General features: G+C 38.8%; 1 protein-coding gene across 4 annotated transcripts; it reads left to right on the top strand.

Annotated features, from left to right (window-relative positions):
• Positions 1–593: 593 nt before the first annotated feature.
• On the top strand, positions 594–23,372 carry uckl1b (uridine-cytidine kinase 1-like 1b). Of its 4 annotated transcripts, none has more exons than XM_079477380.1 (15): positions 594–676; positions 6,219–6,412; positions 6,553–6,659; positions 10,909–11,079; positions 11,213–11,284; positions 11,628–11,817; positions 12,104–12,165; positions 14,637–14,656; positions 16,179–16,277; positions 18,041–18,134; positions 18,479–18,541; positions 18,747–18,869; positions 21,063–21,170; positions 21,718–21,874; positions 21,966–23,372. In XM_079477380.1, exons 1-15 carry the CDS (start codon positions 603–605, stop codon positions 22,043–22,045), a joined length of 1,614 nt encoding a protein of 537 aa, XP_079333506.1. In that variant the 5' UTR covers positions 594–602; the 3' UTR covers positions 22,046–23,372. The 4 variants fall into 4 exon arrangements, with proteins under 4 accessions (XP_079333506.1, XP_079333507.1, XP_079333505.1 ...); XM_079477381.1 differs by lacking the exon at positions 14,637–14,656 and adding an exon at positions 13,094–13,110; XM_079477379.1 differs by lacking the exons at positions 594–676; positions 14,637–14,656 and adding exons at positions 2,916–3,268; positions 13,094–13,110.

Below are 23,372 nucleotides of genomic sequence, written 5' to 3'. Positions count from 1 at the left end.
TGAAATAAAATCCCGAGACCACTAAGTCTGAGAGGAAGACAAAGACCAAAGACAGTTGAGACCGAGACAAGACCAACACCATTAAAAATGGTCTCATGTGGATTTTGGGTTAAATAACCGGTTTCTGAATGTGACAACTGAAAACCAAATGCGGGACATTTTCTCAAAATGCAACGTGCGGGACAAGAACTGGAAATGTTGCGCGGTACAACGCAAAACAGGACGGGTGGTCACCCTAGTAGGCCTATATATTGTCTATTTGAAAAATGTATATTCTCCCTTAAATATTATTCAGACCATAATTAATAATTAATAGGCTAGATTTGATTCATTTGAGACCATGCGGATAAGTAGCTTAACTGACAGTTTATTTAATTACGGTTTTATTACTACGTTATTACTTATCTTGTTTCAATGGTTAACAACTCCGCTTACTACACATCACCCATGGTTCATTTTCGTGAGAGTGAGGGCAATGAAAAATGCATTCTGGGATTTGTAGTTGTTCTATGCTAAAGATGACACGTCACCGCGAATGATAAAACTACAAATCCCAGCGAGCATTCGCCGAGTTCAACCCAACAGCTGATTGTCAAATAATAATGTCTGCCGTGTGCGGAGACGGAAGGCTCTCGGCGATGGAGTGCGGAGAAAAATCAGCTTTGCGGTCCACAAGGTACAGCAGCAAAGCATTAACTACCACATTCAAAGACTTTAATGTCTGCCATTCATCCAGCCTGTAAAGTGCGGCTTCATTGGCGTCATAAACAGACTTTGACATGTGCAATGTCAGTAACCCGACGCGTGTCTCTATAATGTTACACGCACGTCGATCATACGGCATATATGCATTTACAAGCACGTGTTAAAATAAAGCAACGTGATCTCGGACAATTTAAACATAATTATGTCATCTGAAGGTGTTTCATCCATCATTTTTATGACGGTTATGTCACGTGCAACACGGTTTTTAACTTTTCCTCTTTTAACCACGGTGTTAACGGATGAATGTCGCGATGAACGTGTAGCTTATACATTCTGCTCCGTGTTACCGGAAGCACATGGCTCGAGAATCTGTCTCTGTCTGTGGTGATATTTGCACTTTAAGCGTCACCCGCCGCTATTTTTATGTAGTATAACGTTACATTAAGTGGCGATCATTAACCACGCGCCTTCACTTCAGTATACAACATGAATACAACAAACGTCTTATATAGAAGCCTATATATACAGTAAATCTATACTTACAATTTTCTACTATAGCAACTGTAACTCAGATGGATCATTATATTGTAACCAGTAGGCCAAGAAACATGGTCATTTCAGAGAATTACAAAGAATGATGGCTTTCTTCTCGTTGTTGTGAGTTAACACAAAAGTCAATTGTTTTAAACTCGGGTGCTGGTACATTTGGAGTCATGTTTGGATGTCTGGAGCGCCGGAGACCGCCGCAAGAGGGCGCGATCACATTACTGTATACAGTAAACGGAAGCCGGGCTCGCGTTACTTCTTAAAGGGGCCGTACAATATATTTCACCGTCGGCGGCTGCCGGGAATGTTCTCTGCACGTGACAGGATCTGAAGGCTAAAGTGACATGTTTAAACGGTTATCATTTAGCAGATCCCAGTACACATTACAGGGGCCGATGCTCAGTGATGACATCAGTGTTTGTTACATTCATGGTCTTTGATGTGTTATCATACACACAGCTTACTGTACAGTAAACTCATTTACACAAAGCTACAACCCCCTCAAGTGCACTTCATGGTTCAGTAAACATGCATGTGTGTTGGTTATTAATCAGAGGAAGTGCGTGTGTGTGTGGCTTCTGTTAATATCTCGCTGGGGACTTAAACATGAATGTACTGAGCCCTGTGGCACCCCCGTGTTGAGCTGTTGTTATTAATCTATAAGTTTGTCATTGGGCAAATTGGCAACGTTGCTTTCTCAATATCATTATGAACATCAGCCCATTAAAAACCCATGTTGTTCAGTCACCGATGCTGCACTAAAGTTGATATAAATGTATTCATCGGGATACTGTTGTGATTCTCAAACTGGGGGCCCCAAGATGGATCCAGAGAGGCCAAAGCTTTTGTGGCGTTTTATGAAATATAGAAATCTATCATAGATTTTATGCAATCAAACATCAGGAAAATAAGACCACCAACCAAAAGAACTGATGCTCCAGCATTGCATAACTGAATATTGTTTTGGTTTTATTACAATTCTAAGTTTAAGATCGGGGGGGGGACCGCAAAGCAATGCACCCTACACAGAGGGGACCTCACAATAAAAACGTTTGAGAAACGCTTCATACATATACTTATACATCAACGTACATTTCTGTTGCACCGAATGCATTCTGTATGTGTGGATGTGCATGAAACAGGAAGGCTGGTACTGTCAGTGATCTTGTACAGTATGTGTAAAGAGAGTTTCATCATGATGTTTGTTATGTGGAGTCCCCGGGGCCGGTCATGAAACCCCAGAGAAGAGCTCATGGTTGATATGGTGATCCCAGAGTCCTTGGGGGTAATATTTGGAACACAGACCTGTTGTGCGCGTGTCTCTCTCTTCACACCTGCCGTCACCTCCACCGCGCACTGTTTAACAGGGCAACCTGATTTGTTTATGTTCCGAGCCAAAGAACACAAAGCAAAATGTCTCGGTCCCTCTCGTTGTACTGTTGTCCAAGCCTCTCTTCATTGTGTGTCTCTCTCTCTCTCCCGCTCTCTCTCTCTCTCTATAATAGTGGTAGTAGTCGTCAACAATCTCCACCAGCGCTCTTTTGCAACACTGCGTGTCACAGACAGATGAGCTGCCCCACAAGAGGCCAGCGGAGGGAGGGCGTGTGCACCGCGTGCGTTTCCAACCTGCTGCTATTAATACCACCCGCCAAACATAATCTGCTGGATAGCTTATCCTCTTACATTTGTTGGCAGGGCTCATAGGAACGTAGAGGAGAGGTCCATTGCGAAAGCGTCCCAGCCCAACCTATTGACAGGAAAAACAAAACCGACGTAGAAAGCACAGTTTTGTTTTCCTCCACTCTACTTCTCTTTCGTTTTCTCTCTCACTCTCTTTCTTTCTCTCGGCGGCTTGCCAAAGGGCAGGCGCTCTAAGTGCCTGTATATGTGTGCATCCCAGCGGTTGTATTAGCGCCGAGCTCTTTCTTTCTCACTGTTTGCACATCATGAACACTCTTCTCCCGGCATATTCGGGAGCCAGGATATCAGGCTGTTGGGCTCTCAGGGCTGACGGCAGGTGAGTCTGCTTTGCTTATTTTCATGTTGGGTTTTTGGATGTTAGGTTTCTATTCACAGGTGTACCGAACGCTTGCGTATGCTTGGGCGATAATTTCAGCTGTTGCTGACAGGACCCCCCGCATCGCACTTTGCTGTGTTTACTGAAACCTCAGCGTACTATTGGCATAAGTTGTCAAGTTTAGTTTTGTTTACCGTTTGCTTTTAGTATTGTAGGTTTGGTTTACCCTCATAATTTTGCACTTTGAGCTCGGGTCATAGAGCTCATAAAGTTTATGGGGAATATTTTGTGAAGTGCACAACGAGTTATTCTCTCGTAAACTGTTGGGCACGGCATGGCCCGGGCTGAACTAGTGATGCCACACACTGATGCACTTTCATTGAGACTGGAGTGTGTGGATTTTTTTAAAATAAAGAAAATTGTCGTCTTATACGGTCGGTCCTAAACTTTACAAAGCTTTCCTGTACCTCAGTGGTCGATCCCAGAGGATTGCACATACTTGTAAACAAATGTATAGGAAAATGCAATGCAAGTCGCTTTGGATAAAAGCGTCAATGAAATTGAAGGAGGACTGGAGCTGTCAAACTCAAAAGATAAACAGCAGGTGACTTATGCTGTGTTGTTTCTACATAACAATTTGTTCTTTCGCTGAAATTCTTGGTTTTTCGAGTCATGCGGGGTAAGAAAAGATGAGGAAAGTGATACCTACACAATATTTATTTTCTTGTGAAGCATTTCTTGCGGTTTTGTGATTTTAAGAGAATGCAAGGGCAGGGTTCACTATTTTCCATCTTATCTTTTAAAACACTTTTATATTATAGCAGGGCTGATAACCTAGAGATCCATGGTGATTTCTACACACTATTTCAGCTACGCACATACATTTCTGCCCAGCAAACATATGCTGTTACAGGTATACCCTTTGGTACAGATACGTAATTCAGACCTTTATTATAAGATTATACCACGGGGCTGTTGAATGCTTCAATCTATTTGGTTGACAAACGTTCTATGGGTATTCATTAACTTCCTGTAAATGCACACCTACGAAGGTGTTCCAGGTATGCCGACTGCAGTACAGTTCAATATCACTTCCCCAAGTTTAAACAGCAGAAAGCAAGAAAGTAGTCCTGCCATCAACAGCTTTTTAAGAATGGTAAAATGACACTTGTTGAAATTAAACATTTGGACAATGTCCGGTGGTGTGATAGCCGTGGTAAAAGCAGAACAGTTGACTCCGGTCCGTTCAATTATTCAAAAGTTAATGCACACCGCATGCGAGGTGTAATGGATAATTGAGCGGCCCATTCCTTACCGAATGTATAAGAACTGTGACATTTCACACGGTTTGTTTTTGAAAGCCTTTATGGTATAGTGTAAACTGTTATAGACATTCATCAACTACACATTGGATGTCTTTTATTAATTCTGACGTGCCAGTGGTTTCGGAAATTTACTTCGAAAGGATTAGAAAGTATGCGTTTACAATGAATTACATGCACAATTATCATATTTGGGTGATGGGTTATAGCAATTATGGGACACGCCTTCCATTAGTTATCATTTTACACTGGAACTACAAAAGTGTGCTGAATAATACAAATACACAGCACCTATATACAGATTTTGTATTATTACATTAACATGAAATATATCTTTGCCTATAGATGTCTATCTGTCTCATATTTGAATTTACGGTTGCAATAAAATGACAACAAAGCGCAGCACGTGAAGATATCAGGGTGTACAAAAGCTACAAACTAACAAACAAGGACATTTTTCGTGATACTTTTTTCTCAATCAGGAAGCTTTCACTTTGGTTATTTACACAATGAGTAAGTCCTCTGGTGTCTTTAAAGGCTCAAAAAACGATATAGCACAAAATTTAAAATCACACAAAGCTAGGAATGTGATATTTAAAGTCAAAACTTGAAATATAAATCATCAGAGAATGTAGTTATTACCAATATATTGAACCATATGTTTATTGACTAAACCGCTCATGAAAGAGTCCAGACCTCAGAAAAATATTAGTGTATGCATGAGTTTTATAAATGTTTTTTAAATGTGTTGTGAATGTGATGCACATTTTTAAGAAACAACAGGATTTCTGAAAATGTGAATGTATAAACCAGAAGCAAAAATGGCCAACAAATAAAGAAGGGCTATCTTTACAGAACATTAAATAGTTAAAACGATATTTTCTTTTGCCTATTTGTGATGAATATGGACCGTTATGGATGTGACCATTTACTTACCTAACTACGCTTTAAAATGCTTTAAAAACTTTATGAGAGACTTCACATGGGTATTAAAAACACCAACTATCAACATCTTACCTGTCAGTATGGTGGAAAGCTTTGGTACTTTAAACTTTCTCTTCCTAAAATTGACATTTGCATGGAATTGCCCATATATTGATGTCTGATGAAGCAAAATGATTGTTTGGTGCAAGAAACTGAACATTATTTACTGCACTATTAAAAGTAAGTTTAACAAAAGTCATTATTTAAATAATAGGTACTTATGTTTTTTTATCAAGGGAGCAAACATAGAGTATAAACACTCATTAAGGTTTGTTTGTGGGTTTACCTTTTAAGCAAAACTTGAATGATTTGACTATTTTTTAACCCCCAGGAGATGACAAGAATTTGCGTTCTGAGTATTGTGTGTGGGTTCAATCCTCAGGGGAACACATATACCAACAAAATGTATAGCTTTAATGCACTTTAAAAGCATCTGACGGACTTTAATTTAATGTAATCTAAGGTATTATGCCAGTTCTGTATGGATGTCCTGCATTCAATGTATTATAATCTAATTATTTGCCCCTGTAACTCTACGATATGTTGGGTTTCTGTTAATTGTGAATAGCAGTTTGTGATCAGGAAGTCAGAATTGACGCAGGAAGTAACAGTTAATATCTTGTCTTGTTTCCTCATTTTAATAGCGGCGGTGGCGAAGGCTCTCTGGACAGGCTCCTCCCCTCTGTCAACAGCGGTCTGGCACAACGGAAAAGAACGACCAGCCAGTGTAAATCCGAGCCCCCGCTGTTGCGGACCAGTAAGAGGACCATCTACACCGCCGGACGTCCTCCGTGGTATAATGAACATGGGACCCAATCCAAAGAAGCTTTTGTTATTGGTGAGTGTATTAAAGCAATCCGAGATGAAAAATCAATGCTAACACAGTCCGTCACACATTTACGAACTTTGTGTTCTCCTCTGTGCGCTTACAACTCGGGTCAGTTTGCTTTGAGTGCCAATGGTGTTTTTTACCCATAGGGCTTTGTGGAGGCAGTGCCTCGGGAAAAACAACAGTCGCCCGCAAGATTATCGAGGCTTTGGATGTTCCTTGGGTGGTTCTTCTGTCCATGGATTCCTTTTACAAGGTGAGATTTGTCATATCTTGCACTGTGAAGAACACATGCATTTCCTTGTTTTACATGAAGAAGCTGTTCTTCCCAAACCTTGCATGTCCAAATTTGCTGTTTTTCGAGAAATGGGAAGAACATTGTACTTTTTAAACGATTACATAAAGTTTTGTCAAAGTTGATAAGCACTATTTTATACTTTTATTGGTTAGATGTTTGCAAAACCCAGCGACAAAGAAAGAGTGACTAATAATAATGAATAATGGCAAAAAAAACCCCACAAACTATGAGGGACAAGGTTTTAAGGACAGCAGCGATATGCTATATGCCCTTGAAGGGCGGGGTCTTGGAGAGGGAAATAAAATGTCCGTAAATGTAAAGGATTTTTAAAAATAATCTATAATTTCTAGTAATAGTTTGTTGGGCTTTTGGTAGAGCAGTAGACTAAAGTGCAGTTTAGAGCTGGCGTTGTTTGTATGCGGTAGATACATCATAGCCTACGCAGAGACAGTTCCCTACGGTGTAGCCTGATGCTCACTTCTCCAAAAATGTGACAGTGCGTCCCCTCCCTTCAGGTAAAAAAACTCAACAATAGCATCGGGTTCACTCGTACACATTTCCGAATGAATTGTCTAAATAAATTACGTGTTTTTCTGTATTTAACAACTCAAGCTGCATAGGTGACTGTTTACTTGCATCTATCACTGCTAAATGCTTCTCAGACAGCGTACGCCACGAACCGCTCCATCTTCACGCGCATGCACACTGATGCCTAGTGGCCATTGCCTGTCGATGCAGACAACAAGTATAAACGAAAACCGGCCCGTTGCAGTCGTATTGTAGTCGATGATGTCCCAGAATTGACAGTTGTTGTCATTCTTCCGAATATCTTTCATTTATACAGTTTGATTCATGACAGAATTTTCATTTTGGGTGGAGTATCCCTTTAACAAGTGATTTCTGTTAAAGAGAATATATTTATGCTCAAACAACCTATCACACAAACTAAAGCTGGACAAATGAAATTGACTCATATCATAAACGCTTTAATAAGGAACTGTAGATTAGAATAGCACATTCAGTCAGATACTGTTCGTCTTAACATTTGACTTAATGTACCATGTGTGTTTGGTATTAGCAAGTTCAAACCCTAGTTTGTCATTTAAAAACGCAACAGATTAAAAGACATCGAAACAGATCCAACATCTATTCCCATGAAAAGAAAGAGAAAGTGCATGAGTCATTAGCGCGTGTTGCAATAATGTTTTAAGGCCTTTAGGCTGTTTTGAGCTAACCGCACACAGGAACCCGAGCGCGAACCGTTCCACCTGCACATCAGCTCCGGTGTGCTGAGAAACTCAGCATGAACACACACGATTGTGTCTTTATCATGGGGTCATTTTCAGGAATGTAAATGACCCCTGACGCTCAGAGACGGCTGACAGTGCTGTCTAAACACAGAGCGGTAATTCCAGACCAGTTAAACATTTGTTTAAACATCTGACCACCTTTTTTTGTATATCTGAAGATGAACTTTGTATGGGAAAGCAAATTCGCGCGCAATGCGAAAATGAGAGCGAGGAGAAATCAACAGTGTTTGTGTAAATGTACCTGTGTGTGAATGTTCCTCCTAAATTTAGTTCAGCTGACCTTAGCCACGTCTCAGTCCAGGGGGTAGGCGTAATATCACTCACTCCATTCACTTCATTGGTCTGACACTATTTCTACATTCACGGTGACAAGAATCATGAACACTACTGTTTCTGCTTGTATTTATTTTCTTGCGTCTCTTGTCCTCATATAGTTCAGGTCAGTTTTAGAGTTTTCTATCTCCCTGTTGTACCGCAAAGTTCTGATGTGTAGAGAAAGAAGTCAAATGACCAGAGAAAAGGACTGACACGAAGCAAAAGCTATAATACTTCCTTCAAGTTAAATAAGGGTGCTTGTGCTACGTCACAGTTATCAGCATACATGCAAATTCAAGAGACAAAACATAAAAGGTTTAGTATGGTGTCCCCTTCCCGAAGGGCCCTTCGGAGGAAAAATGTATCCTGTTTGGAACGCACCGACTGTCTACCCCGCACGCGGCGCGGTGTGCTTGGGTTAAGAGCAAGTGTATGACCCAAACATCAACAACACGTTCGTTCACAGTTAAATCGACAGTGTTAAAAAAGGTCAAATGAACTCTCACAGTGTATACTGTATTTAAGATTTTGCTGTGTTCGGATATAAAATCACACCCCACCATATTTTCATATCTCCGGTTGTATTGCAGCTATAAGAACATATTACATGTATTATGAGACCGCTGTGTGAACGCTGTCTTAGCGGTAAATGAACAGAATGCCATTGCTTGTGTGAATAGCACATTTCTGTATTTACTATAAATTTACCTGAATGACTTAAGCAGTCATTTACCAGCATTTCTTTGTGAAAAGGGCTACGGTCAGTCTTTCACACTGCTGTCGGGATGAACACTCCTAAGATTTGGACTAAAATGTACACAATACAAATAGAAATGCTGATACAATGAACATTTGGATCTGTTGGTGTATATTAATACAACTATATTATCTCTAGTAATAATTATACATGAACTATATTAATGAAGTCTGAGGGCAGAGTAAATATCTGGCTTTCATATCTAGATGTGAAATATATAAAAACGTAACACACGTTTGACACTACAGTATTTTTGCATCATAAATTAAAGGATAATTTGTGACATTGATCTTGTTTAATCCTTAAAAGCGCACAACATGCTTTTTGAAAGATTTTCAGAGCATGCTGGGAAAATGTGGATCATCAGGTTTTGCGAAAGAGTTCATGCCAAATCGAGAGCATGCTGCCAATAAAGCAAAATGAAGACGTACCAAATACTAAAGTTCAGTTCATTTTTACTTTAGTTCATTTTGCTTACATTATATAGTTAACAATAATTCACTTTTATAGTTTGCAATAAAGTATTTGTAGTATGTAAGTATGTAGGCCTGACTTTCAGCATTCATTTTAGACTTCCTGAAAGTTGTAATCACTTTAAAAAGAATGAACCAGTTCTGCCACCATGAAAGAGAAGCCAAGAAAAGAATGAAATATGTCTGGCTGACGATTGAAGAATTTCCAATACTATTGAGCTTTGGTATTATTGTAATGTAAATGAAAAACTTGCATTGTACGATTAAAATGTTTATTAAACAATTGCAGATTTTTTAACATACATTATGTAATACGGCGAAGTTGCAATGATTTGATCATTGATCATCAACACTGTGATTCCTCTTATAGAGACAGAGCGCAATGCGTCATCATCTGAAAACCACAATGCAACTCTCCGTTGACTTTCTAATGCGGGAAGCTGCCTGCTTGTCATTTCAGACTTCTAACATAAAACAGAATGAAGTTTAAAAACTGCTGTGTGACAAGGTGTACAATAAACAAGCTAAAAAAACACAACTATGGCTGTTGAGCCCCAAAAAAAAAACGTTTAAGGACACAAAAGTGGAGCACAACGTGTCATACTGTCATTTGTTTTTTTACTAAAACGATGTTGGGACAAGTCGTTCGAAAGCTCTTAGCTTTATTAGCTAATATCGCAAACATAACGTTACTGCATAGCTATATCTGCTTTATCCACATTCTAACAAGTTGCACACTGTCAAAATGCTAAAGCTTAGGGTTTAGCTTACTGAAATATAATATTTAAAACTGACATTTGGATAATATACTTACCAGTGACAAAATGTTTACTGCACACGTAACGGATCCTGCAGTTTAAGCCATTCTTCCTGCTGATGCTATACGTCTCATTGTATGTAGCCACCTTTGTCCCCTTAAAGTCTGGCTGTACGGTTCGGTAGCTTATAGTAACTTTCAGCTTGTTTTTTGTACATTTTGTCACACAGCAGTTCTCAAACATCGTTCTGTTTGTTGTAAGTAAGAAATGACAAGGAGGCAGAGAGGGTTGCATGTTTTCCCCCGGTGTGGGCGTGGCCTAAATGCGCTCTGTCTCTATAGCAAAGTTAACTAAAGGCATATATTGTAATGGCAACTAAACCAAGAAATCTAGTTATCTCAAGCTTGTATCGCAATATTATTGACAGTCCTTGAGATCGACACTGAACCTAAAGTTACTCTAGACACAATGTGCGGTTTGGAACCCTCAGCCTTGATCTTTGACCACTAGGCTGCAGTATTGTCAGATATTGAAGCTGTGCTGAAGTCAGAGGTGTAACCCTGGACCTTCTCTGTTCTCTTGTCTGTCCTGCAGGTTCTGACGCCTGAACAGCAGCTGCTGGCCGCCAACAACGATTACAACTTTGACCATCCAGACGCCTTTGATTTCTGTCTGCTGGCGCACACGCTCCGCAAACTCAAGCAGGGGAAGAGCGTGAAGATCCCGGTGTATGACTTCACCAAACACGGTCGACATAAAGAATGGGTGAGGGCGTGAATGATGGTGTTCGTGCATGAGCTCCTTTACATCAGATGGCTTCGTGGGTTTGCATTTTGAGCAACGAAGTTCATTTTTGCTCCCTGATTTCAATACTCTTTGTGGTTTGATCCCTGTGTAGAAAACAGTCTACGGGGCAAGTGTCATTATATTTGAGGGAATCATGGCTTTCGCAGATAAAGAGCTGCTGAAGGTAAAAATCATAATGTATTCAATGTTAAATAATTCCTGTGTATACATATTTGGATGCGCTTCACAATCTTCTCAATAGAGCTGTCAAACGATTTATCACATCCAGAATCAACGTTTGTGTTTATAAACACATACACATACATGTTTATATATATATATTTTTAGGAAATATTTTGATATATTTACCAATTGAACTTATATAGACATGTTTATACATTTATATGCATGTATGCGTATGTGTTTATAAATGCAAAAGTAATATGCACACTGCACAGACATATAGTATGCAATGAATCGGCCCTTAACAGCCTGGTTTGGGTCATCCTCATCCTCTGTGTTTTTAGCTGTTGGACATGAAGATCTTTGTGGACACAGATTCTGACATCCGGCTGGTACGGAGGCTGCGGAGGGACATCACAGAACGAGGGCGGGACATCGAAGGGGTCATCAAACAGTACAACAAGTTTGTGAAGCCGGCTTTTGAACAATACATCGAACCCACCATGAGACTGGCAGACATCGTGGTGCCTCGAGGTGAGCGAGGTTTGCATAATACACAGTGTAGTTGGTCTGCTCTTATCCAAGCAATAAATAGTCGTTTTTGGTATATGTAGCAAGTGGTGTCATTCATCACTTGGTAGACTTGAATATAATACTAAAGGATAATTTGTGCTAAAAATCTGATACTTAATCTGGATCATTTGTGTAGTTTGTGTTACCTACTTTACCATTATTTCAGTACACAATGTTTATACAGTAGTACAGTAAATTCACATACTGCACACCAAAATGTTTTGTTTTTATATCCCTCATACTTTAGGTGGAGGCAACATGGTGGCCATTGGTCTAATAGTTCAGCACGTACACAGTCAGCTGGAGGAGGTAAAGACAATAATAACAATCAAGTGAATATTGATGAACATTTTAATATTTAGCTGATGACTTTAAACTATAAGTAAAATTTGGATATGGAAGAAAGGCCCAAAACAAACTATAACGTTTGGGGATCTGTGATATTTTTCAGGGGATCATTATCGCCCCCTTGTGGCTTGAATAATTGACACATAAACTGAAGTATCTTGAAAATGTTTTCATTATCACTATAGATTTAAGATAAAAATTGACCTCTAAAGTGAAACTATTATAGAAATGACCATATATATATATATATATATGATGATAGGAAAAATGTAGGAATATAATGTAGAGTTATACTGTTTGCTTTGTTATTGCGTTTCCTCTTAAATACCTTTTCTGTGATTTATTGGAGATTATCATAAGTCTGAAAAAGTGTATTATTTATGCCGGAGTGCATTTTGGAATGTTTCGTAGTGGACTAATGTTTGACTGTCATGTGGTTCTGTAGCACTAACTACAGTGTTGAACAGCAGATGATGTCATTGATTTTCAGGCCCACAGGGAATTTGCACGTGCAGAAATACAGAGATTTCTGTAGAACTTCTTTGCATGGACATTTGGGTTCATTTACTAATGCTTTCCGCCGTCAGGGGTGTCAATCCATAACATGCAAATATATGAATAGCGCGAGAGAGTTCAGTTCAATTCCATTCTATCTGTGTTTAAATTCAAGAAAACATCCCGTTTTAATAATGTTAAAAAAATGAATCTAATTTGACTATATTAGAGATAAGAAAACGAGAGGGAATTTCAGCAGATTCCATCTGGGCCTTTTCATTTTCTGTAATGCTGGTGTGACACGTTTGGTTTGGCTTTGCCTCCTCACTGCACTGGATTATTCTCTCCCCCTGCCATCCATTTCTCTGTCCTGCTCCTCCCACTGGTGACACAGCGTGAACTCAGCGTCAGGTAGAGTAGCTCGGCTCGTCACTCTCTCACTTCCTGTCACTGTCTTCACTGGGCAGAAGTTTCCCCTCAGTGCTGATCTGGAGTCAGCTCCAGTAATCTGAGCTCATTATTCAATTCAGGAACAAGAAATCTGGCATTAGATCAGTGCATGGGGCAACTACTGCGTCATTAAACCGTCCACTTTTATGCCATGTAAGCATCTTCCTCCTGAGGCACGCAGCACTTCCTGTAGTGACCAAAAGAGGGCGACGTCTCTGTCTTCACTGACGTCTGTCCTCTCCAGGTGGAAAAAACTCATGCAGTTTTTATTTGAAATAATGAATTGATTTATATTATTTATTTAATTTCATTGTATATTTATATGTACAGATGTCTATATATATAAAAAAAGCAGCTAATTGTAATAATATTTAAGATTTCTTTCCTTCGAAAATATTTGTTATGTTTATTATCAGACCCAGACAAACACAAATGTTTTACCACTGTGGTGTTTGAAAGAACCGATCAGTGTTCAGTGCATCAATGTGTAAAGCATCATGGGATGGATGTGTCATAGAGGGTTAATAGAGGCAGATGTATGCTGTGTGCTACAGGAGGTTTCCATTCATCAGACGCATTCTGTGTCTAAAAATACCCCACTGCCTTCCTTATCCTGACCTCTCTCTCTCTCTCTCTCTCTCTCTCTCTCTCTCTCTCTCGCTTTCTGTTATTTCTTACTTTCCCTCCCTCTCTCTCTCACTCACTCTACGTAGCTATTGTTAAACACCTCGTCTCGCACGCGCTGACGTTTCTTTGTATACTACAAAGAGTTTCATTTTTCCGTTGGGCTGCAGACAGCAGCGGATGAGAGAGAGAGTGAGATGAGGAAGTACAGACCTTTGACAGGATGTAGTCGACCTTTGCGTCAGTGAATGAGAGGATGACAGCTACATCAGAACTGACACCAAACTAACACATTTAAAGTCAAGAAAGAAAGAAACCAGACAAAAGGCATGGATTTATCATAACACTGACAGGGACAGTTCACCCTAAAATGATTTACTCCCACCCGTGTTGTTCAAATCCACGTGACTTTCATCCATGAAACATGAACGTTAAGTTGCTGAACTGCTCTTTGCTATGCTTTGAAAATGAATAGTGTCCAAAATGTACTTTCTTTCTAAAGAAAATGCAAAAGAAAAGAAAATATTTTGAAGAACGTTAGCAACCAAACAACATTGCACCCCATTGACATGCACTGTATGGACACAAACCTCAGAAACATTTCTCAAAATATCTTCTTTTGTGTTTCACAGATGAAACCAGTCGTGTACAGGTTTTGGGTTATTTTGGGGTGAACTGTCCTCTAGGACGTATAAGAATCATCAGCACTGATGTATGTCTGTGAAGTGCTCTTGTTCCACTCTTAGAATCATGTGACCACCTCATCCTCCTCCACCTGATGGTGTGACGTCTTTTCTTTTCTCCCTCTCTTCCTGTTGTCACTGTGTGTTTCTCTGTTTGTGTGTCTGTCACGTCCCCCACAGAGAAAACTGCGCTGGGATATGTGAGGAGATTTGCTTACGTTTTTATTTTTGTTTGTTTGCTGTTGCTTTTTTGGTTTGCTTTATCAATATGTTTAAAGGAATTTAAATAGCTCTCTGTTAAAAGTAAAACAGATGGACATAAAAGTTCTGCATGTGTTTGTTTAGTCTGAGAGCAGTTCGTATTGATGGGGGTTTTGACTTTACTGCTTAACAATTCACAATTAAACGATTCATTGCGATAAATCGCATCCAGTGTCTGTATACTGTGCATATAAATCTTGTATTTATAAAAACATACACATACATTTAAAATACAAAAATCAAGAAATGTATATTTCAGAAAAAGTATTAATAAATATAACTAATACATTTAAACAGGGGCGGATTAAGGTGGTCAGGGGCCCCAAGGCTGCTCTTTGGGTGACTTTCAGGTGCCGAGCATGTAAATGCTGTCCCTCGAAATCAGGTGCGCACTAGGGAATGCGCTTTAGCCGATTACAATGTATTTACTTCAATAAAACACATGTAAGAGATGAAAGCCTTGGTAATTCACCTTGGATTTGAGCAAGAGTGAGCCTGCATTATTTTGTGCGTTGCCAGTGGAATCAGAGCGGCAAAGACGTTTTTCACGTTAAAAAATGTATTATAGTCTGTTTGCAAGCTCTGTTTGGGGCCGTGTCCACCTAGGCGTTTCTGCCGGCGTACGGCATGTTGTTTTTTAAATTTGTTTCCAATTAAAAAGCCGTTTTTGAAGACGAGAGCAGCTGGCGGGTTTTTCCCCGTTCATCGCCGGCGTTCGGCCGGTTGTAAAGAGTTGAAAAATGCTCAACTTGGGACGGAACGCTGTGATGGGCGTCAGGAACAATGGCACTGGGATACACACACAACAAATACTAATGACTAAAAATAATTTAAAATAGATCTCTGTCAATCAGAGGCCCCTGAACAGGTGGGGCCCCTTGCCTATGCATTAATCCGTGCCTGCAAGTAAACATTTCCTGAATGTTTTTAAACACAAAATAAACATGCACAGTACACAGACTTATATTATGTAAACACACACTTTTATTCTGGATGTGATTAATCGTGGTTAATCATTTAAAAGCCTGTAATTGAATCATGGGTTCTCCTAAAGACTGACCCACACAGAGCTTGTAGAATGTTTTTTGCCACTGTGTCTATGTTTACCTAAATAAACATAGTATAGTATAAAAATATATTTACCTAAAGAGGCTCCAAACATGTGACGCACTTAATGTAAGAATATCATTTCCTTTAGGTTGCATGTATTTATTCAGACATGTAAGTTTGACTTTAGTGTGTAGACTAAACAAGCTCTTAGACGGACAGTTTTTCATGTAGAGATCTTTTCAGATCAAGATTGTCCATGAGTCTCTGCTTCAGGCTTTCCTCGAACATTCCATTTACATGAGTATAGTAAACCTGTTTCTGTGTTATAAATTCACGTGTTATGTTCTCTGTACATACTGGGGTGCTGAAAACCCATCTGTCTGTCTCTTTCACTGGTGGCCATGGAAACAGGGCGGCTCTTGCTTCTGCCCATCAGGCTCAGCCACTCCCACAGACCCTCAGTGTTCTGGAGAGCACACCGCAGGTCCGCGGCATGCACACCATCATCAGGTCAGACACAAACACTCTTAATTTTTTTAACATGTTGCATTGTGTTCAATAAAAACTCAGTCTGTGAATTATACTGTATAAAACATGGACGTAGTGTCCGTAACGTCACCTGTATGTTTGTGAAGAGCAATTTTGAATGGGCAGAGCCCTCTTGGCATCACGTCACTGCGTTACTCCCAAAAAAGGACAAAATGGCAGAACTTGGGTCGAGCTGAGTTGCCTGGTTGGTGAAACCATCTGTCACTCAAGTGACCACACTCTTAAGGTTTTTGCAAATTCTGTCCGAAATTTTTGGATGCATTTTTTTCGTATATTTGGCATCCGTTTGTACGGTGTCTCTGAATTGTCACAAGGCCTCTCAAAAAAATGCAGAAAATTGAACCTAGTCAATTTTTTATGACGGACGAAAATAACGGAGGCGGTGTAATTTGACGCAATGTGATGTCATATTTATTTTTTAGATTTCGGACACAATGTGCAATTGCCTTAAATTATGCAGAATTTTAAAGATTAATATAATTTACACGGTTGAGTTATAAAAAAATCACATCCTTCACAGTTGTCTTGAAGGGCAAAATTAGCTACAGAAACCAAAATCATTTTATTACCAGGCTATAAACAAGTATTTTTCTGCCATAAAGTTGGGCATTTTAACATGGACCTCAATAGTGCTGGACAATATTATGATATAATTAATTTGGATAAAGGTAATATGATCTTTAAACGCAGTTTGGATATTTCAATATAGAAAACACATCCGTGTTTGAGCCCTTGCTCTGCTCAGCGCCAGCGGCTTTACTGGTGTTATGGAGAGGCACTCCGTCATGCCCAGTATAAATCTGTAATTTAAGGTTAACGTGGATCATTTTTGTCCGTATATTTATTTACAAAACCAATATGCAACTGATAACATAATCGTAATGAGTTGATAACGGATCATCTGAAGCATTCTGTATGAAAGACACTGGAACTCATTTAAATGGTTCTTAATGTCAACTTGCAGGAGATCATGGCAAATCTTCTATACAGCTTTGACAAGGAAACAACTAGAAAAACTGTCATCCACAAAATTCAGTGGACATTTATAAATGAAGGTTATTATTTTAGATGAATATGTCAAAGCAGACTTTCAAGAAAATAAAACAAAACAAAAACTGCTTTGCACACTGCTGGCATCTAGAATTATTTTGATCAGCATTTTTTTACTGGCTCTCTTAACTTATATCTTACATTTAGCTTTTTGTAATATTGTTCATATCGTTTTCGTAATTATATCGTACCGACCGAAATGAAGAACTATATTTCAATATAATCCCCTAGGGCTCTAGCGGCCAGTCAATGAATTGCAGTTAAGTCACTGCCAGCGTTGGTTTTACGAGAGAGACCGGAATGTAGACCGCTCGATAGAGTCTAGTAAATCTGCTAAATGTTGTCTCTGTCAGGAAGCTTTGAATATTTCTTTCTTAAATACGTCGTACCTTGTTTTTAATGAATAAAAAGGACATTTGTTGATATGATTGTTTTTCAAGAAAATTACATGTTTGACATCTTGAAACCAAGATTTCGTGAGACTCAGCCATTTTTGGTTTGTTTTGCTGGAAGAAAAAGGCTGTAAATATTACATGCGTGTATCTGCTACAGTTCGTTTTGTCTGCTTTGTAAGTACACTGGCATACAGAAGACACCACAAAGCTAATAGCTGTGAAATAAGTCACAACTTTTTTCTTGTCTGTAATTGACTTTGCAATACGAATGTGTTACAGGAATAAAGAGACCAGTCGAGATGAGTTCATCTTTTACTCCAAGAGGTTAATGCGGCTGCTTATCGAGAGAGCGCTTTCGTTCCTTCCATCTCAGGTGAGAAAGTGAAAACGGAGATACAGGAGTTGCAGGGATTGCTGGGACATCTTTAGATCCAGCCCTTGACTTACACATGTGTGCATGAAGGCCTCGTCTTTGACATGGAAACTTGGCTCACGTGTCCACCGCAATGGAAATTCAGAGTAAAAAACGCAACGAGAGGTTTAGTCTCAGCCGTGAGCGACAGCACAATGACCTTTACACTTTAAACAGCGCTAAAATGTGTTCGTTTAGTGTGGGTTTTAATCAGAGAGGAAGATCAGTTTAACTACATCTGATTCGCTCGCTCACTAACAGTTTGGCTTTGATATAACAGATATGTGTTTTGTTTTGTGCATCAGGTCCATATTGTTCAGACCCCACAGGGGGAGGATTACGAGGGCAGAACCTTTCATGGGAAGAGGGTAAGAAGACTTTTGATCGGTTGTTTGTGCATTTTTTTGGAATGTTGCTAGTTGTTGGATCAATCTTATATCAAATCTCGGAGTACGATCATTGAAATGCATGAACCAAAGTGAATAAGGACAGTTAGGACGAAAAGGAAGTCGCATTTCTTTTAAATATTCTCTTTTGCCTGCGCATGCTTATTCAATTCTGTGTTTCAAACAGATTACAGGCGTGTCGATTCTCAGGGCGGGAGAAACCATGGAGCCCGCGCTTAGAGCCGTGTGCAAAGATGTTCGCATCGGCAAAATCCTCATACAGACCAATCAGGACACTGGAGAGCCTGAGGTACCGCCCCATTTTACCGTTACTACCTTTTAAATTGGACAAATTGGATTGCGAGCTAGATTTTAAAATTTCATTCAAGATTTTTGCAAATTTACATCTCAGCTAAAGAATTTTTAAACCTCAGTGTTTGCATCAGTTTAAAGACATTTACTTGATGTATTATTTATATATTTATTTATGTTTAAATTGCGTACATAGTAATTTATAGTTTGTATTTTTGATATTTTAATATTTCTAGTCTATATTTGCATTACTTTTCCATATCCTGTAGATCAGTGCTAGTCAACTGGCGGCCCCCTGGCCCGCCTTAACATTTCAAGTAAAAGAAGAGATTTTAAGAACGGTGTGCTTTAAGAAATGCACGTCCTGAGACAACACATCTTTGGAAGTCCCAAATGCTGCTACATTCATTACGAAAGTATTTCCCGGAATACATAACGTTTGACGACTTGTAAAGGGATTTGATCGATCTGTCCAAGAAACTTCATGTTATTTTACAACAGTATAATCAGACACACAGTCGGTTTGCGCACGCGATAGGTTGCATTCCAAAATGCGTCTTGTGCCCTTAAAAGTAACTGCAGGAAGGGTTCACCACGTGAACGGTTGTCTCAGATACGGGAAAAACTTCATTGCATTCATTGTGTATTTAAATGACTTTCGTGCTGAATGTAGTAGTGTTTTTAACTTTCATTAATTCAACCAAATATCTTCATAAATAACCTGTTGAAAAAACAATGCCACCCACATCTTGCATGGAATGGTGGTGAATAAATCAACAGAAATTTTATTTTTGAGTAAATATAATGAAAAGGCACAAATACCGGATGCAATGTGTGTGTGGATGTTTTAATATACGTATAAAATGAATAAAAAATAACAGAAGAAATGAGGTTATGGTTGAAATTGGCCTGCATTCTATTTATACTTTTGGAATCTGGCCCTCAAAGAAAAGTTATTGAAGACCCCTGCTGTAGATAATATATATGCTATATTTTCCTCTATTTTTTGGGCTTTTAAAATCAATGAATCGCGATTAATCGATTACACAATAAATGTCTGTGTTTATATAATATCTGTGTGTATTAATATGTATTTATACGCATACACACACATGAGTGTATAGCAACAAATATTTACATAAATGTATATTTAAGTATATACTGTATTGATATTTTTACATAATGTAAATAACATTACTCATAATTCTTAAATGTATACATGCATTTTGTGTATTTATATATGCGTATAAATATACTGTATACACCACACTTAGTATATTATATTAACACAAACATATATTGATCGTGATTAATCGATTTGACTGCAGTTTATAAGTACTAAATGTTTCCGTTCAGTTATTGACATTCTTTTCAGTTTTGCCTTACATTTTTGTGTTTAGTGGTTGTCCTGCATCCTCAATAAACAAACTACAGTTAGTTCAGAACGCAGCTGCCAGAGTTCTAACCAGGTCCAGAAAATACGATCACATAACCCCAATGTTATCAACCCTTCACTGGCTACCCATTAAGTATCGTATTGACTTTAAAGTTCTTTTAATCACTTATAAAGCCTTAAAGGGTTTAGCCCCTACCTACCTAACAGAGCTTCTATCACGCTACAACCCATCACGCTCTCTAAGATCTCAAAACTCAGGACTTTTGATAACACCTAGAATAACTAAATCCACCAAAGGGGGTCGAGCTTTCTCATACGTAGCACCTAAACTCTGGAATAGCCTTCCTAATGTTATTCGAGGATCAGACACACTCGCCCAATTTAAATCTAGATTAAAGACGCATCTTTTTAGCCAAGCATTCACTTAATGCAAAATACACTAAAGAAACCACCGGGAGACTGCTGACATTAGATATTATTTACTAGGTCTTTTTTATAACAAGTTAAACTATTCCTGCTTATGTTTTACCCTTTTTTCGTTTTTTTTCCCCCTGTAAAGCTGCTTTGGAACAATGCAAATCGTGAATAAACGTAAATAAAATTGAATTGAATTGAATTAACTAAACTGTTAAATCACATTTAGGATTTTATTTAACAATGTCGCTTTTTGGGGTAATTATTAATAAAAATAAGTAATGCTTATTATTTATTTGTTATTTATTAATGTCATTGTATTATTACAGCACACAATGCCTTTAAATTCATTGCATTCCGTGTGTCTTCATTGTCGTCCAGCTGCATTACCTGCGTCTACCCAAAGACATCGGCCAGGATCACGTGATTCTGATGGACTGCACCGTGTCCACTGGAGCTGCCGCCATGATGGCCATAAGAGTTTTACTCGTAAGAGCTTTTCTCACAACATCTCTTTGTCGTCTAATGGAATTCATTTTGTGCAGTGGCAAAGGCACACACGCCTACTCAAACACCACATATAGAGCGGCCCAGTTTGTTTTTCTCTGAGTGGGGGCGTAACAGTGAAACCTCACTATCTGACAGCGGCCGTACGGCATGATATAACTACACACATTCACACATATGTGAGGACGAGCTGTGTTTATGGCGTTGTTTACTTATTATGAGTGCTTCATCAAATAAAATATGTTCAAATGTGTAAACATTGAGTAGGTGCATTTGTTTACTAATGTCCTTGTTTTCTGGCGAGTCTGGAGAATGACGTTTAAATGTATTATATGCGTCACATGTGTAAATTCTGTCTTCTGAACCAACCAATGTCATTTCTTACGTTTTTACTGAAATAGTCTCCATTGTCCAGTTTTGTCAAATATTTTTGTAAAGTGTTCATTTTTATATTTCTATATATGAACACGTAGAGTCATTGACTGTGATCGCCCTTTATATATACACACTTGATAATGTGTGTGTGTAGGATCATGACGTTCAGGAGGAGAAGATCCTGCTGGTGTCTTTGCTCATGGCGGAGATGGGTGTTCATTCGGTAGCCTACGCCTTCCCTCAGGTCAAGATTATGACCACGGCAGTCGACAAGGAGGTCAACGACCTCTTTCACATCATCCCTGGCATAGGTGAGATACTGAACCCCAGTGTCATTTTATTGGCTTCATGTGATAAGGTAACACGTTTTATACAAACAGATTAACAAATTGTTTTTGGTAGGAAATTTTGGCGACCGTTATTTTGGAACAGATGCCCCGCCGGACTGGAGTGATGAAGACATGGATGAGCCGAGCTGCTGAGATCTCCTGCGCTCTTCTGTAACACTCCAAAGGACAGTGAGGACGGTGTCTGATGTCTGATATTTGTACATTTATAAACTTTTCAAATATTTTTATACTTTTTTGCTCTCCCAAGAGTGTTTTATGAGAAAGTTTTATGTGGCGTATTTATAAAGATTTAATTTTGCTTCGTTTTTGTTATTTAAGAGGATTATTTAAGGTTATTTCAAGTTTATTTTCAAGTGTTTAGTATGTCATGAAGTATTTGAATGTGTTTTGGGTGTATACACTCCCCATCAGACAGAACATCTCTGCTCTTGTTTTACTCTGTTCTTCTGCCTTCGTCGAGAGAAAAATAAGTCTCAGATCGTCGCCTTGCTGCACACAGGCAGTGAATTTCTTTGAAGGACCACTTCATCGGAAAAAACGTGTGGGCGTTGATCACTTTTAATCTTTGTCTTCTTTTCGCTTGCTTAACCTGCAGACGGCGCTGACCAAACCACAGACTGTTAACTATCACACTTTCACAACAAAGACTCTTAAATCATGTACAACAACTTTCATTATAAAGTTTCATTTTGTCCTTGAGATTTTTAAGTTTCATTTTACTGCCTTGTGATTGTTATGGAGGTTATATTTTGTTTGTCTGGTGTGATAATAATGTAGAAGTAAGGGTTTACATACAGTAGAACTGCTCGGTCAATCTCAGACAAGCACGAATGAGAAGCTACATCTGTCATCTGTCGCTGAACAATTTTAGGTATTTAATGTTGTGTATTCTTTTTCAATCTCTATGAAAAACCTCATGTTGAGATAATGACCTACATGTTATTTGTAACCCACAAAAGTGGAACATGTCACGTCTGTCCAGCGTCTTTAGCTGCCTTTGCCATGTATGGCTCAGATCCGCTTGACGTTTACGTGCTTGTCTGGAACATAAAGAGCGTAAAAAGAAAATAAGATCACAGAAACTGTTCGTGTCTAGCTTGGAATTCACGGCAAGTGAAGCATGTTTGTATGGCTGTTTTATTGATATCAGGTTTTTATCATTTGACCCCACTGAGCACTTTGAGAAGTTGTATTTAACGTCAAGAATTATTTCATTTAGAATTGGTCTGATTGTGTGTGATTCTTTGTGTTATTACGCAATCTTATCATTTAAATGATAAACTGTAAGTTTCCAGGGACACGAGATACAAAAGTCCTATTTGTATTGTTTGGCCAAAATAGTGGTTGCGAATATGAACAAGTGAAGAATTGTATTAAAGCATCTGCACTGAAGTCAAACCTTAATGAATGTATTTCGTCGGTCTTTTTCACGCCAGGAATAAAAGTCGATGATTTGTGA

The sequence above is a fragment of the Barbatula barbatula genome, assembly GCF_947034865.1.
Source record: "Barbatula barbatula genome assembly, chromosome: 17".
In the NCBI taxonomy this organism is placed as follows: Eukaryota; Metazoa; Chordata; class Actinopteri; order Cypriniformes; family Nemacheilidae; genus Barbatula; species Barbatula barbatula.
Note: the sequence above shows the minus strand (reverse complement) of the source record. Positions and strands in the feature narration are given on the sequence as shown.